The sequence below is a fragment of the Heteronotia binoei genome, chromosome 3, assembly GCF_032191835.1.
Source record: "Heteronotia binoei isolate CCM8104 ecotype False Entrance Well chromosome 3, APGP_CSIRO_Hbin_v1, whole genome shotgun sequence".
NCBI classification, from domain to species: Eukaryota; Metazoa; Chordata; class Lepidosauria; order Squamata; family Gekkonidae; genus Heteronotia; species Heteronotia binoei.
The window spans coordinates 100,587,975-100,604,514 of record NC_083225.1 but is presented as its reverse complement, the minus strand read 5'-3'; the positions used below and the strand labels follow the sequence as shown (position 1 = coordinate 100,604,514).

At 42.1% G+C, this 16,540-nt stretch overlaps 1 protein-coding gene across 1 annotated transcript in view; it reads right to left on the bottom strand.

The window, feature by feature from the left end:
• RCAN1 (regulator of calcineurin 1) overlaps positions 1–9,160 on the bottom strand; it is a 74,933-nt gene extending 65,773 nt beyond the window's left edge. Inside the window, exon 1 of the mRNA XM_060234285.1 lies at positions 8,684–9,160. Within this exon, the coding sequence (XP_060090268.1) occupies positions 8,684–8,929 (246 nt within the window). The 5' untranslated portion in view covers positions 8,930–9,160. The remainder of the gene's footprint in view (positions 1–8,683) is intronic.
• Positions 9,161–16,540: the final 7,380 nt, after the last annotated feature.

Genomic DNA, 16,540 nt, shown 5'->3' with positions numbered 1-16,540 from the left:
AGAATCAAAACATTCAGCTTCTAGGAGCTGGATATATTTGCAGTTACACTTGTTGAAAACTTACAGTGTCATTCTACACAGAGGTATGCCCTTTGGTGTAGTGGTTTGCCCTTTGGTGTAGCCAGTTTGGTGTAGTGGTTAAGTGTGTGGACTCTTATCTGGGAGAACCGGGTTTGATTCCCCACTCCTCCACTTGCACCTGCTAGCATGGCCTTGGGTCAGCCATAGCTCTGGCAGAGGTTGTCCTTGAAAGGGCAGCTGCTGTAAGAGCCCTCTCCAGCCCCACCTACCTCACAGGGTGTCTGTTGTGGGGGAAGAAGGTAAAGGAGATTGTGAGCCGCTCTGAGACTCTTCAGAGTGGAGGGTGGGATATAAATCCAATATCTTCAAAATATCTTCTTTGAAGTTCTCCAAAACCAGGGCAATAAACAATCAGAAATTTGCATACGACCCAACTTACGGGGGCTGGAAAATGGAGAGCTGAACTGCTTCTCATAAGGGAGGCAGCTGGAACCTCTGCGTGGGGGTAGAGAAGGCAATTCAACGCCTACTACCTACTTTTCTCTAGAGAATAGTCCAAGACACGCTTGGGAAACTTGGAGGAGATTAACTTTGGTGGAAAGGGAGCTCCAGAGGGGGCTCCTTTGAAGCTTTGAAGGATCTCCGGCGGTGAGTGCGTTACATCGTCTGCAGAGGGTCTCCATAGTCATTAAATTGACTTAAACTAACCAGGATCCAGCACCTCTATACTACAAATAACATCTGGATTACTATCAGGACGGTGTCTACTTGGATAGCTGCTGCTGAAGGTATTCATTTTTATCTTTCACTCCGGGACTAAAATAAGGATTTACAAAAATACCTAAAAGGTGGCAAAAGGACTATATCATGCTTATATAAAAAAGAGGAGGAGGGGTAAATTTGGGACTATTTAATATTAAAGAACAGAGTTTAAAAGGGAAAAAAACAAGAACGTTTTGAATAACTGCGGTTTCTGAAAAACACCCCCATCGTCACAGCATTGCTGGTCAGTATAATTCCACAGCATTGCTGGTCAGTATAATTCCACAGCATTGCTGGTCAGTATAATTCCACAGGAAGTGACGTTTTGTAGCATCACATGATTTGATTACCAGTGAGAACGGAATTTGGAGGCAAGTAAAACAGGAAGTAACCACTGGAAGAAGGTCAAATTGTAAGTCAGCCAGCCTACTCTAGGACTGAAAAACCATAGAAAAACATCGGTAGCCATCAAAGGAAGGGCAAAATAAAATATTATTTTAAAGTGTTTGGGACTTTAAAAATGGTGGAATTGGCATATTTGGACATTATAAAGTTAACACTATTGGACAATATTGTTGAAAGCAACTATAAAGGCCTGAAAAGAAAGAATTTTTTTTTTTAAAAAAAAGGGGGTAAGAAAAGTTGTGACCGCCATTTTGGATTTTTTTAAAAATTGAAATATTAATATCTTGGCTTGGGGGGGGCAGGAGCGGCGATTTTAGGCTCATTGGAAAGAGCAAGTCTTGCTCTTTTAAATCTGATACATAGTTTTCAATTTGCTGAGATCAAGTTTTCGAGTATTTTTTAATGTCAGATCACAAGCCAATATGTACAAGGGCCATTTCAATGGAAAAGATGCAGGAGCAGTTAGAGGCTATGGAAGCAAGGCTGATGAAAGGCTGATGAAAGGAATGAAGGAACTCAAGAAAGAAATTAAAAAGGACATTGAAGCTAGTACAGTAGCTTTAGAGAAAAAATTTGAAGATCTTAAAAATGAAACTGTGGTAACATCAAAAAAGTGGATGATACGGAGAAAAAAGTAAAAGAATATGATTCCACCTTAAAAAGTGTGCAAGAGAAAGCTGTATTGCAGGACTGTAAGCTGATGGAAAACCTGGTACATCTAAGAGGAGTACCTGAGAATGAAAAAGATCTGAAGGATTATATAATAAAAATTATTGTGGATTTTTTGGAAGATGATTTGGAAACATCAAAATACCAATATGACTATGTATATAGAGTCAATTCTCTCTATGCTAAGAATTTTATTCATTGGCTAAACAAAAAAAGAGAGGTGTACTTTTTAAATATTAAACAGGAATTGGAGCCAAAAGAAATTTTTAAAGATAATGATGGGAGATATTTAGCAGTGGAAGTAACATTAAATACAAAAAACCCACTGCCGCTGGGACTATATGCATCAAATGGTGCGAAAGATTCTTTTTTAAAAGAAATAATGCAACAGCTTGATCAAGTGTCATATGAACAAATTATGATAATGGGAGATTTTAATGGTACAATTAAAATACATTGGATAGATACGGAGAGGAAAAAAAATAACAAGGAAGGGAAACTGCCAAAATCTTTTTTTGAATTAGTTAAACAAGAAAACTTGGAGGATTTATGGAGGAAGTTCAACTCTGAGGTACGGGACTATACCTTTTTTTCAGCAAGACATAATACTTTTTCAAGAATTGATAGGATATGGTGTACAAAAGACTTAGGACTTATAACTAAAAACATAGAGATTCTTCCTAAAGTAAGAGCAGACCACAACCCATTAATGTGGTCAACTAAGTCGATTAAAAAAACCAGAAGGTGGAGGTTAAATGAAGATTTACTACAAAATAAAGAACTAGAGATATCTCTAGAAAAAGAAACTAAAGGTTTTTTTTCAAATAAATGAAACTGAGCACATGGAAATTCAAATTGTATGGGATGCATATAAAGCAGTGATGAGAAGTATCTTAATTACATTAAATAATAAAGATAAAAAACAAAAGAAAAACAAATGTAAGACATTCAAAATGAAATAAAGAAAAAGGAAATGGAACTAAGGAAAAGACCTGGGAAAAAGAAAATTATTAGGGAGATTACAATGTTGCCGACACAACTGGGACATTTGCTGAATAAAGAAATAGAGTGGAACCTGAAAAGACTGCAACAGAAATCTTTTGAAGGAGCAAATAAACCCGGTAAATATCTGGCTTGGCAACTGAAAAAAAAGAAAAGAGAAGCTAAAATTATAAGTAAAATAAAGGTTGGTGGGGAAAAAATTGAAGATCAGGAAGGAATAAAAAGGGAATTCTTTTAAATATTATGCCAAACTGTTTAAAAAATCGAAAATAAGTAAAGAAAAGTTGGAGGTATATTTGCAAAGAATTAATGTAGCTCCATTGACAGAAAATATGGAAAAAGTCTTAAATGAACCGATAGAAAAAATGGAAATTGAAGCAGCAATAAATGTGATGAAAATGGGAAAAGCACCTGGTCCAGATGGATTTACAGTAAAATTTTATAAAGTCCGCAGAGATGGATTAATACCCAAACTGCATAAATTGATTAATATTGTAAGAATGGAGGGGAAAGTACCGAATACGTTGAAAGAAGCAGTGATTTCTTTGATTCCAAAAGAAGATAGAGATGTCACAGATGTAAAAAATTATAGACCAATTTCATTGTTAAACGTGGATTATAAAATATACACGAGAATACTAGCAGAAAGGCTTAAACAATTTTTGATGGAGTTTATTAAAGAAGAGCAAGCAGGATTTCTTCCAAGGAGACAAATAAGAGACAATATCAGAACTGCTGTAAATATTATAGAATATTATGAAAGACATCCTGAAAAAGAAGTGGATGCAGAGAAAGCTTTTGATCATTTAAATTGGGACTTTATGTTTGCGGTGATGGAGAAACTGAGATTGGGAGAGAATTTTATTAGAATGGTAAGAGCAGTATACACTGAACAATGGGCAAGACTTTGTATTAATACAGATTTAACGGAGTATATGATGATCAGCAAAGGAATGAGACAAGGTTGCCCTCTATCTCCGTTGCTGTTTATAATGACTTTAGAAATTTTGCTGATGCAAATTCAGGAGGATAAAGAGATAGAGGGACTGAAATTGAAGGGATTTTGCTATAAATATAGAGCATTTGCTGACGATGTTATGTTCATAAATGAAAATCCATCAAAAGTAATGCCACTGCTCTTGAGTAAAATACAAGAATACGGAGAACTGGCTGGATTTTATATAAACAAAGAGAAATCAAAAATGTTGTGTAAAAATATAAGAACTGAAAAACAGAAAGAATTACAGAGCTTAACTGAGTATGAAGTTACAACTAAAGTAAAATATTTAGGTGCGGAAATTACCATGAAAAATATTGACTTATATAAAAATAATTATGAAAAGTTATGGCATAAAATGGAAGAAGATATGTTAAAACGGAATAGACTCAATCTGTCGTTATTGGGAAGAATAGCCGCAATAAAAAATGAATATTCTACCGAGAATAATGTATTTGTTTCAAACAATTCCGATTGTGAAGGATAATAAACAATTTATTAAATGGCAATGAAAATTTCAGAATTTGTGTGGGCTGGAAAGAAACCAAGAATTAAATGAAAGTGTTAACAGATGCTAAAGAAAGAGGTGGATTTCAACAACCAGATTTAAAATTATACCATGAGGTGGTGTGTTTGGTGTGGATAAAAGAATGGATAACTCTGTTAAATAAAAAACTTTTAGCATTAGGACATGGAAAGAGAGATCTTGGGGTCGTGGTAGATAATTCACTGAAAATGTCAAGACAGTGTGCGTTTGCAATAAAAAAGGCCAACCCCATGCTGGGAATTATTAGGAAGGGAATTGAAAACAAATCAGCCAGTATCATAATGCCCCTGTATAAATCGATGGTGCGGTCTCATTTGGAGTACTGTGTGCAGTTCTGGTCGCCGCACCTCAAAAAGGATATTATAGCATTGGGCAACTAGAATGATTAAAGGGCTGGAACACTTTCCCTATGAAGGGCTGGAACACTTTCCCTATAAAGGGCTGGAACACTTTCCCTATGAAGAAAGGTTGAAACGCTTAGGGCTCTTTAGCATGGAGAAACGTTGACTGCGGGGTGACATGATAGTGGTTTACAAGATAATACATTGGATGGAGAAAGTAGAGAAAGAAGTACCGTACTTTTCTCCCTTTCTCACAATACAAGAACTCGTGGGCATTTGATGAAATTGCTGAGCAGACAGGTTAAAACGGATAAAAGGAAGTACTTCTTCACCCAAAGGGAATTCACTGTGGAATTCACTGCCACAGGAGGTGGTGGCGGCCACAAGCATAGCCACCTTCAAGAGGGGGTTAGATAAAAATATGGAGCAGAGGTCCATCAGTGGCTATTAGCCACAGTGTATGTGTGTGTGTATATATATATATTTTTGGCCGCTGTGTGACACAGAATGTTGGACTGGGTGGGCCATTGGCCTGATCTAACATGGCTTCTCTTATGTTCTTATGAAACAAATTTGGGTGACACTCATATATGTATTATGGTAAAAGTAAAATGGATGGCCTTTTCTCTCACCATTATATAAGGAGAAATTTGTTAAATACGTGGGTAAATACAAAAAATATGGAGATGAGAGAAAGCCTTTGTGGATAGTGCCAATAGGTAATAAAAATATATGCTGAAGGTGAAGGAAAGTGGTTATCATATGGTCAAATATTGAAAATTCAAGGTGGTAAAATTGAACTAAAGATGGAAGAATTAAGTAACAAATATGACTGGTTTCAAATTCAACAAATTAAGAACCTGGTGAAAAGCGACATTAAAAGTGAAGGAATAAGAAAAGAGCAAATCGAATTGGAAAAAGTTCTGCTTGGAGATAATGAAAAGTTGATTTCAAAACTATATAAACTATTACAGAAATGGTCTACTGAAGATGAAGTAGTAAAATCTCAAATGATAAAATGGGCAATTAATGTTACTAAAGAAATGCAGATGGAAACATGGGAATACTTGTGGAAGAACTCTATGAAAATTCCGACAGTTATAGTATCAAAGAAAACTGTTATAAAATGATGTACAGGTGGCAAAGTTAGCAAAAATGAACAATGAGATGCCAGATAGATGTTGGAAATGTAAAAAGCATGAAGGTTCTTTCTACCATATGTGGTGGACTTGTGAAAGAGCGAAACAGTTTTGGCAAATGATTCAACAAGAAATTTCTAGAATCTTGGGATATGAATTTAAGAGAACTCCAGAGACTTTCCTATTGGGATTACAAATGGAGAAATGTCCAAAATAAGATAGAACTGTAATTTGGTACTTGCTTTCAGCTGCTAGGACATTATATGTGCAGTTATGGAAGCAAGATAAAATACCAGTGAAATGGGACTGGATTGTAAAAGTTATGTCATAGAGTGAAATGGATAAACTTACAAGAATCTTGAAAGACTATGATTTAGAGGGATTTAAAATGGATTGGGATAAATTCAGAAGATATATAGAAAAAGATTGGAAAGTAAAAGGACATTGGGTGATTTTTGAGAATACCACTTAGGTTTTTAGAAGAAAAAAAAAGATGAAATATAATAACTGGGTGGGACTTTATAAAGTATAAGAATTGGGTTTTTTTATTTCTCTGCAAAATTATATATATATATATATATATTCTTTTTTAAATAAGATTCTTTTAAAGTTAAAGATACTTTTTGATATTAGAATTTTAGGCAATTGGCACCGGCGGAAGTCAAGATTGGGGGGGAGGGGAGGAGGGGAAAGTGTAATGTATGGGGAAGGTAGTAAGTGCTTATTAATATTTTATTAGTATTGGATATAATTACCATATATTACCAAATAAAATTGTTTAACGAGAAATTTGCATATGACCCCATTATGTAAATGCAGTTCATTTACTGCATTGCATACGAACTGGTCACCTAAATCAGTTTCTATGACAAACTGAAATTATACTTTCAATAGTTTTAGGTAACCTTTGATGCAGCCTATATAATGAGGAAACATGTTTTAAAATTAACATTTAAAGTAAAAAAGCACAGAATACATTTTTGAAAACACAGATTTGTCTTGTTAGGGATACCCATGATATCTAATAAGCTGTTTAATAAGAAAGCAGTTATGGCAACTATTACCTATGATTGAAAAGACTGTAAATACAGATCTCACAAAATGTCTAGAAATACTGTCATAATTTTACTTTTTAAAAATATTACTAACTTTGCCTACACAGTTTAAGCTTCTGCTGCAGAAACAGGAGCCTGGACATCAATGGACTAAAAGCAAAAGGGCAGTGAGAGCTCTCTCAGCCCCACTCACCTCACAGGGTGTGTTGTGGGGGAGGAAGATAAAGGAGATTGTGAGCCGCTCTGAGACTCGGAGTGGAGGGCGGGATATAAATCCAATATCATCTTCTTCAAAATGAGTTTAAGATATTTTAGGCAACACAGTTTTCCCTTTGTGGGTCAAACAAGTATCCAACTTCAGGGAAAGAAACACTGGTTGCATGTGCATACAAAAACAAGAAAGAAGCACTTGTCCTCTCCCTAAACACACATAGCTTTTTTTTAAAAGCCCAGCAGGAACTTATTTGCATATTAGGTCATACCCCCTGACATCACCATTGTGGCTTTTTAAAGAAAAAGTACAGCAGGAACTCAGTTGCATATTAGACCACAACCTCGGATGCTAAGCCAGCCAGAACTGCATTCCTGCCAAAAAAAGCTCTGTAGTGTCTGTTTGTCTATCACCACCAATGTTTAATCGCTTCTTACTCAGTATATCTCATATCCAAGACACATCATAATTACAGCTTTTTGTTTCCATGGATCCTAAAGCAATGAGAACTCAAGTGCGTCTTTCAAATACAACACAACTACCTCTTCATCTGCCAGGATTGATGGCCAAATGATAAGTCATACGCAGGAGATGGTTCTCTGTTGGACACAATGAATCACAAACAATAACCAGAGTCTATCATTTACATCAGAATCCCCAAAAGCTGTGCCCTCTCTACTTGCTTTGGACAGAATGTACAAAAAGTAATATTAAACTAACAGATCCATTCTGCTCCACAAGCAAAATCACTGCCTCTGTGTTCATGCTTCTTTAGCCTAAGGAAACATCTATACAGGTCAAGGGACCAACCACACAAGCCGAGGCAGCCCACATAAGGGCTACAGTATGAATATATTTTTTTTAAGTTCACAATAGTCCTTGCCGGCCTTGGGGTAGTCAGAATAACCTGTGTATATAGTCCTGCCCGGCTGTCTTCCTTCAATAAACCCAATATACCCAAGAATGCAAGAAAATATTCATAACCCTGAGATGTTTCTAATGGATGGGATATCACCCAACCAAAGAAAATGGGCAGGTTTCAAGGCTGACATTTCCAGCTTTAAGAGCACACAAATAATATTACCGGACATTATAAACAAACCTAGATGCTAAAATAGAGGCTTAAATAACAAAAAAGCGTTTATTTAAAAGAATGTGGGTTGTACCCAACTCTAGAACACGGCTGCCCTATACTGTAACTTTAACCCGTTAACAGTACCACAAACCACACACCATGAGCTGCTGGCCACTATTTCACAATGTCACGCGTCCGCGGGACTCCTGTGGTACCAACCATAGCAGCATAGATGATTCCCTTACCCGTTTATTAAAAGATAACTAAATAAAAGGGAAGCGCTTTCAACAGCCAGAGCGCGGCCGTGAACAAATAAAGGTTTCCCTTCAGTACAGCCATGGCTGGCTGCTGCTGAGGGAATGGAAGGAAGGGCCCGACTCCTGACTGCCTCGTCCGGCTGCCTTATCCGCGACCTCCCCAGCGCCCGCACTCCACCAGCCCTGCTGCCAAGCCACCCACCCTGCACGGGCCGTCGGCGAAGAAGACTCCCAAAGGCAGGTTGCACGCGATGAGCGCGCTGGGCAGATCCTGTAGGGAGACCGTCTCCATGTCGCAGTCGATGAAAGACCAGTCGGATTCAGGCGCCGCCGCTCCGGCCTCCCCAACGGCCGACGCTTCTTCTCGCGCTTCCGCCTTCTCGTCCTCCTCCGCCTCTTCTTCGCAGGGTCTCTCGAAGTCCCTCCAACCGGCCCTCCGGCCTTCCATGCCGGGGAGCTGAGGGGAGGAGCCAAGGGGAGCAACAAGGCCCGGCAAGCCAGACTCAACCGCTACGTACAGAAGAGGGACCAATCCGCCCTTGACTCTGGCTTAACCCTTTCCCCTCGGCCGCCGTAGCTCCGAGGCTGGATTGGCCGTGATTGGCAACGGCTGACGCCTGGAGGCTTGATCCAAGCCAATGAGACATTTTGCCTGTCCCTTCAACAGGTGACCCGATTCTGAGTACCTGGGCTCCTCGGTAGCCATCTTTTATTAGGGCATTGCTCACGGACTTTTCCTATTTGCTTCACTGCACTGTCCTACGAGTTGTCATTTTCCCTAATAATATGTATATTCTAAATAGCCTGCATTTACAAAAGTACCCTTTAAAAATTTCCGCGGTGTTTTAGTAAAATATATTACATTTAAAAGTGAGTGGAAAAGGAAACTTATTTTTTAAAGTCCCAGAAGACCATATTTCCAAGGAACCAGAAAAATAGATCAGAGTTCAGTGGCATCTTTAAGACCAAAACAGGTCACATAGGGACAGGGTAAAAGCCAGAACGGGCATCAAACAATCTAAGCTGCCACAAAAAACACTGGGATGCATCACAGACACTCGAAAACAACATTCTAGAACAGAAAAAGCTGAACTCACACGTCCTTATTACCCCATTCCAGGCCAAAATGCCTCCGGAACACCCCAGAACGGGCATCAAGGAACCCAGGCTGCCACAAAAAGCCACCCCGGAACACCCTGGAACAGGCATCAAAGAACCTGGGGTGGGATGCATCACACACTCGAGAACAACATTCTAGAAAAGAAAAAGTGGAACTTACACATTTATTAGCCCGTTCCGGTTCAAAAGCCCTCTGGAACACTCCGGAACAGTACGGAACAGGCATCAAGCGACTTGGGCTGTCACAAAAAACACTGGGATGCATCACAGACACTCCAGAACAATATTTTAGAAATGAAAAAGTGGAACTCGCACATATTTATTATCCTGTTTTGGGCCAAAAGGCCTCCTGGACTGGGTGGAACAGGTATTAGACATATAATAGTATTGTGAAAAACAATTAGGTGTGTTAACGGCACTCCAGAATACTATTTTGGAAATCCAAACACAAAAATGTTGTGGTCTAGGCCAAAATGCTTCTGGAGCACCCCAGATCAGGCAGAAGGGTCATTCAATAGATAATAGTACAAAAAGAAAGAAACCCATTGGGATGCATGAAAGGCACTTTGCAGGAATATTTTGGATATCCCAATGTAGAAATGACATGCACTTATTAATCTGTTCTGGGCCAAAATGCCTCCAGAACACAACAGAATGGGCATTCAACAAATAATAGCATCACTGAAAAAAGTGGGATGTATTACAGGCACTCCAGAACAAAATTTTGGAAAACTGAACACAGAAAGTGTACACTTTTATGAACCCTTCCCATCTTCAAGTAACACTGCTTCATTTAACTTTTCAACCATTCAAAGCCAGTATTTACATTACTGGCTTTGTTCACATTTCACAGTGCAGTAAGGACATCCCCACCACCACTGCTTTACTATTCTGCTCACCTTCGTTTTGACCCACTGTGTGGATTAAGAGGAATTAAGGTGGTGCTGCAGAAGTGGTTGAAAATACCACAGAAGTTTCACTTTTTGTCATGTTCAGTTAAAGAAGAATCTCTGCAAGCCAGCCTAGAAAAATTGTTATGTTAGAAAACCTGGGACAACCACCACTAGTCTGAATAGATGCGACTAGCTATGCGGAGTAGTGCATAAGCCGTTCCAGTTATTCTATTCTGTTCTATTGTTAGTTAGCAGCCCAGGTTCTTTGATGTTCCGGGGTGTTCTGGAGGCCTTTTGGCTTGGAACGGGCTAATAAAGACATGTGAGTTCCACTTTTTCTTTTCTAGAATGTTGTTCTTGAGTGTCTGTGTTGCATCCCAGTGTTTTTAGTTGCAGCCCAGGTAGTTTGATGCCTATTCTTGCCTGTTCTGGAGGATTTTTGGCCTGGAGTAGGCTAATAGAGAAGTGTGAGTTCTGCTTTTCCTTTTATAGAACATTGTTCTTGAGTGTCTGTGATGCATCTCAATTTTTTTTTGTGGCAGCCTAGGTTGCTTGATGCCTGTTTCGGGGTGTTCCAGACACATTTTTGCATGGAACGTAGTAATAAGGACACGTGAGCGCTGCTTTTTCTGTTCTAGAATATTGTTCTTGAGTGTCTGTGATGCATCCAGGTGTTTTTTGTAGCAGCCCAGGTTGTTTGATGCCTGTTCTGGGGTGTTCCAGGGGCCTTTTGGCCCGGAACGGGCTAATAAAGATGTGCAAGTTCCACTTTTTCTTTTCTAGAATGTTGTTCTCGAGTGTCTGTGATGCATCCCAGTGTTTTTTTGTGGCAGCCTAGGTTGTTTGATTCCCATTCCGGCCTGTTCCAGGGTGTTCTGGAGGCCTTTTGGCCCAGAATGAGGTAATAAGGACGTGTGAGTTCTGCTTTTTCTGTTCTAGAATATTGTTCTCGAGTGTCTGTGACACATCCCAGTGTTTTTTGTGACAGCCTAGGTTGTTTGATGCCCATACCAGCCTGTTCTGGCCCATTCCGGCTTTTACCCTGTCCCGGTCACATTTTTGCCATTACAGAGCTTTTGGACTTGCAATTTAGTTGCTTTCAACCAGAAGCTACTTACTGATTTAGGCCATACCCCCAAACATTTTGGGGACTTACAATATCCGATTCTCACAGGTTCCATTAGTGCCAACGTGCATCGAGATCACTCTGCCCCTCTCCGCTATTCTAGCTATTGCATATTACACTAATAGTTAAGATTTAGGATTTAAAAAAAATAGGATGTAGAATGGAATATTCCATATCTCAATGTACTTCGGGATTCCTCTCATCACAATCTTGCCATCTCAAATAAACAAACACCACTACCTAGTAGCTGATCATTTCAAACATATCCAGCAATATGTACTATATGGCTAGGCAATTTTGGGATAGAAGCATACAGTCTCAACTTGTGAATTGGTATACAGTTTCTAAAGTCTAGAAATATTCTGCTTTCCCTGGCAAAATGTGGATAGTATTTAACAGGTATCAGAAAACAGAGTACGGTAAATTGGACAGCTGAAGCACATGCCATGGTTTCTCAGATTAGCACACTCACCTTGATCCCTCTCCAGTGGGAAAGCTGTGTGATAATAGAGAGAACGTGCAGTTGCCTGTCTTCTCTGCTGCAACACAACTTAACCCCGAATTTGCTGGGATGAAATAATAAACCACAGACAGCGCAACAAGTTTCTTGCTATGACAAAAAGATGAGCAAACAATACCACCTAGTGGCTAATGACAAACCATGCACCCAAAGGAAAAGAAGACTCTTCTGGAACTTAGGTCCAACCTCTCTCAATTACAAGTGGCTCAGAGTGGTATACCACGTGTCCACTGAATCTCACACTGCTGCCCTTTTGTCCTCACAACAACCCTGAGAGTTGGTAACTGGCTTAAGATCACCCAGTAAGCTTCATGGATCTGGGGATTTGAGACTGAGTTTTCATTGGCATAGCCCAGTATTCTGAAAGCCACCTCACGCTGCCCTGTCAGGAATAACTTGTTCCAGTATGCACACAGCATTTGCTGTTATCAGGACAATTGTATGGAAATCAGTGACAATTCCAGTCTTGTTGGAGCAGCCCTCACCATGCTGCTTCTAATAAAGAGCTGTTATCACTGTTACCTCATCTCCTCGATGCTTTGAATCCATTATATTATAGTGGCGATGAAGGTGGGATCCTGGTAGGCGATCCAGCAAGTGGTACCACGCCCCTCACAGCAGCTGCACCAGCTCCGTGCATCGCATCACCATTGCTGAAGTAGATCACCAGCCAGGACCGGAGATGAGTCAGGACCAAGCATCCAGCTCCTCCGGTACCGCTGCACCAGCAACAGATCCTCCAAGGCCCAACCCCAACCAGGCCATGGTGCCCGGGCCACATGGGCACCTTCCCGAGTTCAATCCCGCTCAACCAGAGTGGTGGAAGAGATGGGAGAAGAGGCTAAACTTCTATCTCCTCTATCACATTACAAATGAGCTAAAGAAGAAACAGCTACTGCTCAGCCTCTGAAGAGAGGACACACTGAAGTTGGCGGAGAATTTGATGTCGCCCGTGAAGCTAACCGACAATGATGCCACCTACCAGGCCATCATGGAGAACTTTACAAAGCACTTCTCACCCCGGCCAACGTAGACATTCAGGCAGTTAGAATTCCACAAACAGGACCAAAAGGCCAGTGAGCCCGTCGCCACATTCCTGGCAGAACTACGCCACCTCACCTGAGACTGCACCTTTGCTAGCCTAGATGAAGCTCTTCTGGGCCGTTTTGTGGCAGACCTCCAGGACGAGAAGCTACAGGTGAAACTGGCTAGACACAAGATCCTCAAACTGGCTGATGCCCTGGATGAGGCGGCCACCTACGAGAAATCACACGAAGAGCGACGCATAACAGGAGCACATCAGATCGCCAGCGGGTCCAACGCAGAAGACTCGGGTGAGGAAGACACGCTAAAGACACACAAGGGCCCAAAGCGCCAGCCGCCAAGGGCAACCGAGCTGGCCCTGTCGGGAGGATGCGCCAGCTGCAGAGAAGCTCATAAGCGTCGTTCCTGCAAGTTCCGGAATGCTGCATGCCACACCTGTGGGAAGACTGGACACTTAGCTCGGGTGTGTCAGTCAAAGTCGCTGCACCAAGGGGGCAACCCGTGACAAAAAAATGGCTGCCACCACGAGGTTGCCTTTGTGGAAGATGTCCAGGTACTCAACATGGTGAGGAATCAGGTATGCCAGCTTCCCATGCCCTTTCCTGACAAATACAAGGTGACTGTACTATTAGAGGGCAGGCCCTGTAAGATGGAGGTAGACTCTGGGGCTGGCCAGACGGTCATCTTGGTCAGCACCTTCAGGGAACTGTGCCTGGGGAGTGAGCCCCAGTTACACCTGTCCCTGTTCATGGTTAGCAACTTCCAGAAAAGGGAGGTCACCATCCTGGGGGAGGGAAAGGTCTATGTTCAATATGGCCAGTTCTCAGGCAAGCTTCCCCTTATTGTAGTGGAGGGGGATCTATGTAGCCTACTAGGGTGGTCCTGGTTCAAGGCCTTGGGAATCCAGGTAATGGGGATACATCAGGCCCCTGCCTGGAAAGACTTCCAGAAGGTGTGCGAAGAATTCCCCACCATTTTCGATGGCACCTTGGGAATGTACACTGAACCCCCTGTGACATTACAACTAGATACGAATGTACAGCCCATAAGGCTTAAGGCTCGGCATGTGCCTCTAGCTCTGAGACCTAAGATTGAGGAGGAGCTAGACCACCTCGTGGGCCAAGGCGTCCTGGATCCGGTGTCAAAAACCAAAAGGGAAATCCCAATTGTCACCCCAGTCAAACCCAATGGAAGCGTGTGCATTTGTGTAGATTACAAATGCACAATTAACAAGGTGTTACAAGGCCACGCTTATCCGGTCCCAGTGGCCAGTCATGTGCTGGCCTCACTCATGGGGGCTAAGATTTTCAGGAAGCTGGATCTGGCCCAGGTGTACCAGCAGCTTCTGGTGGACGCCGCCACAGCAGAGGCACATACAATTGTAATGCACAGGGGGGCTTTTCGGGTCAAACGGCTACAGTTCGGTGTCAGCGTGGCCCCGGGGATCTTTCAGAACTTAATGGACTCCCTCCTTAAAGGGATTCCCGGGGTCCAGCCGTTCTTCGATGATGCGCTGATCGGCACAGTCACAGAAGAAGGGTTTGCATCACGCCTCAGGGCCGTTTTGCAGCATTTCGATGGGGTGGGGTTGAAAGTAAAAAGGGGAAAGCGTGAGTTGGGGGTTTCCACCATTGACTTCCTGGGGTACACAGTGAATGTGGCTGGAATTCACGCAGCAAAGGACAAAATCAGGGCGATATGTGAGGCACTGGCCCCAAGAACAAGATGGAACTCCAATCATTTCTGGGGCTCCTCAATTTTTACCATGCCCTCCTTCTCCACAAGGTGGCAGTAGAGGAATATGTTGCATCACCTCTTGGACAAGAGGGCCCTATGGATTTGGGGTTGCAGGCAAGCTGCTGCCTTTCAGGCAGTAAAAGACATTTTAACTTCCAATAGCTAGTTGGCACACTTTGATGGGCAGCTGCCCATCGTCTTGGCCTATGATGCGTTGCCATACAAAGTGGGGGCAGTCTTGGCACACATGCTCCCAGATGGTTGGGAGGTTCTGGTAGCATACTATTCCCGGACTTTGAAAAAACCAGAGCGCAATTACGCACAGATCGACAAGGAGGGCCTGCCATTGTAGCAGGGGTAAAAAATGTCACAATTATTTGTACAGCCAGCCCTTCACCATCCACACAGACCATAAGCCCCTTCTGGGTCTGTTTGCCCCCGACTGCCAAATGCTGCAAATGCTCTCCCTGCGGGTCTTACAGTGGTCCATCTTCCTTGCAGGGCAATTGTATGACCTCCAATATTGACCGGGGAAGGCAATGGGCCACGTGGATGTGTTGAACCGGCTGCCGCTGCCCTCCATGGACCCTAATCCTGCTTCAGCGTACCAGATCATGTTGTTGGAATCTTTTCCGGACTGACCGATGCATGCCACGGACATTGCCCGCTGCTCCAGGAAAGACAAGACCCTCTCACGGGTTCTGGACTACGTGTTATCCTTGTTAGCTCCTTTTTCATAGCAGAGATTTTTAACTGCAGTTGTTTAGCCAAGTTGGACATTAAGACAAGATGGAATGGACCATTATACATGATCTGCATTTAACAATACATTTAAAACTTGAATATAGGGTTCAGTCCTGTCCGCCACAGATGCAGCAAAGTTGCCAACTCCAAGTTGGGAAATTCCTGAAGATTTTGGGTGGGGGATACTGAGAAGAGTGGGGTTTGGGAGGGGAGGGGCTTCTACATGATAATTGCTGTAGAGCAAACCCTACAAAGCAGCCATTTTCTCTAGGGGAACTGATATTTTTATTCTGGAGATAAACTGTAATTCTGTGAGCTCTCTAGTCCTTACCTGGAGAATGGCAGCCCTATGAAGCACCCAGAGGATCCCTCTAGGCCAGGGGTGGCCAACGGTAGCTCTCCAGATGTTTTTTACCTACAACTCCCATCAGCCGCAGCCAGCATGGCCAATGGCTGGGGCTGATGGGAGTTGTAGGCAAAAAACATCTGGAGAGCTACTGTTGGCCACCCCTGCTCTAGGCTGCTCTAGAGCCTGGTTCTCCTCCTTTTCTTTTGTACTTCTATTGCACAAAAATGAGAGACCTTGCCAGCTCTTTTGTCTCCAGCTGTTCAAGAAACAGAAGCTCTTGAGTTTGGAATTCTGGGCAAAGCAGACTCTGTCGGCTCTTTTCCTGAGGTAGACCTGAGCTCTCACTACTCTCTCCCTATGTTTCCTCCCCCCCAACATTCCACCCCCCCTCAAAGGTGATTGGATGCTGAAATAGCACTTCTACATGCTTAAGTGAATGGCTGTTTTGTTGGAAGGGGTACTGGTTTTGGTGATCTGGACCCTTTTTAAGTTAATGGAGTTTAAGTTAATGGTTTTAATGCATCAGT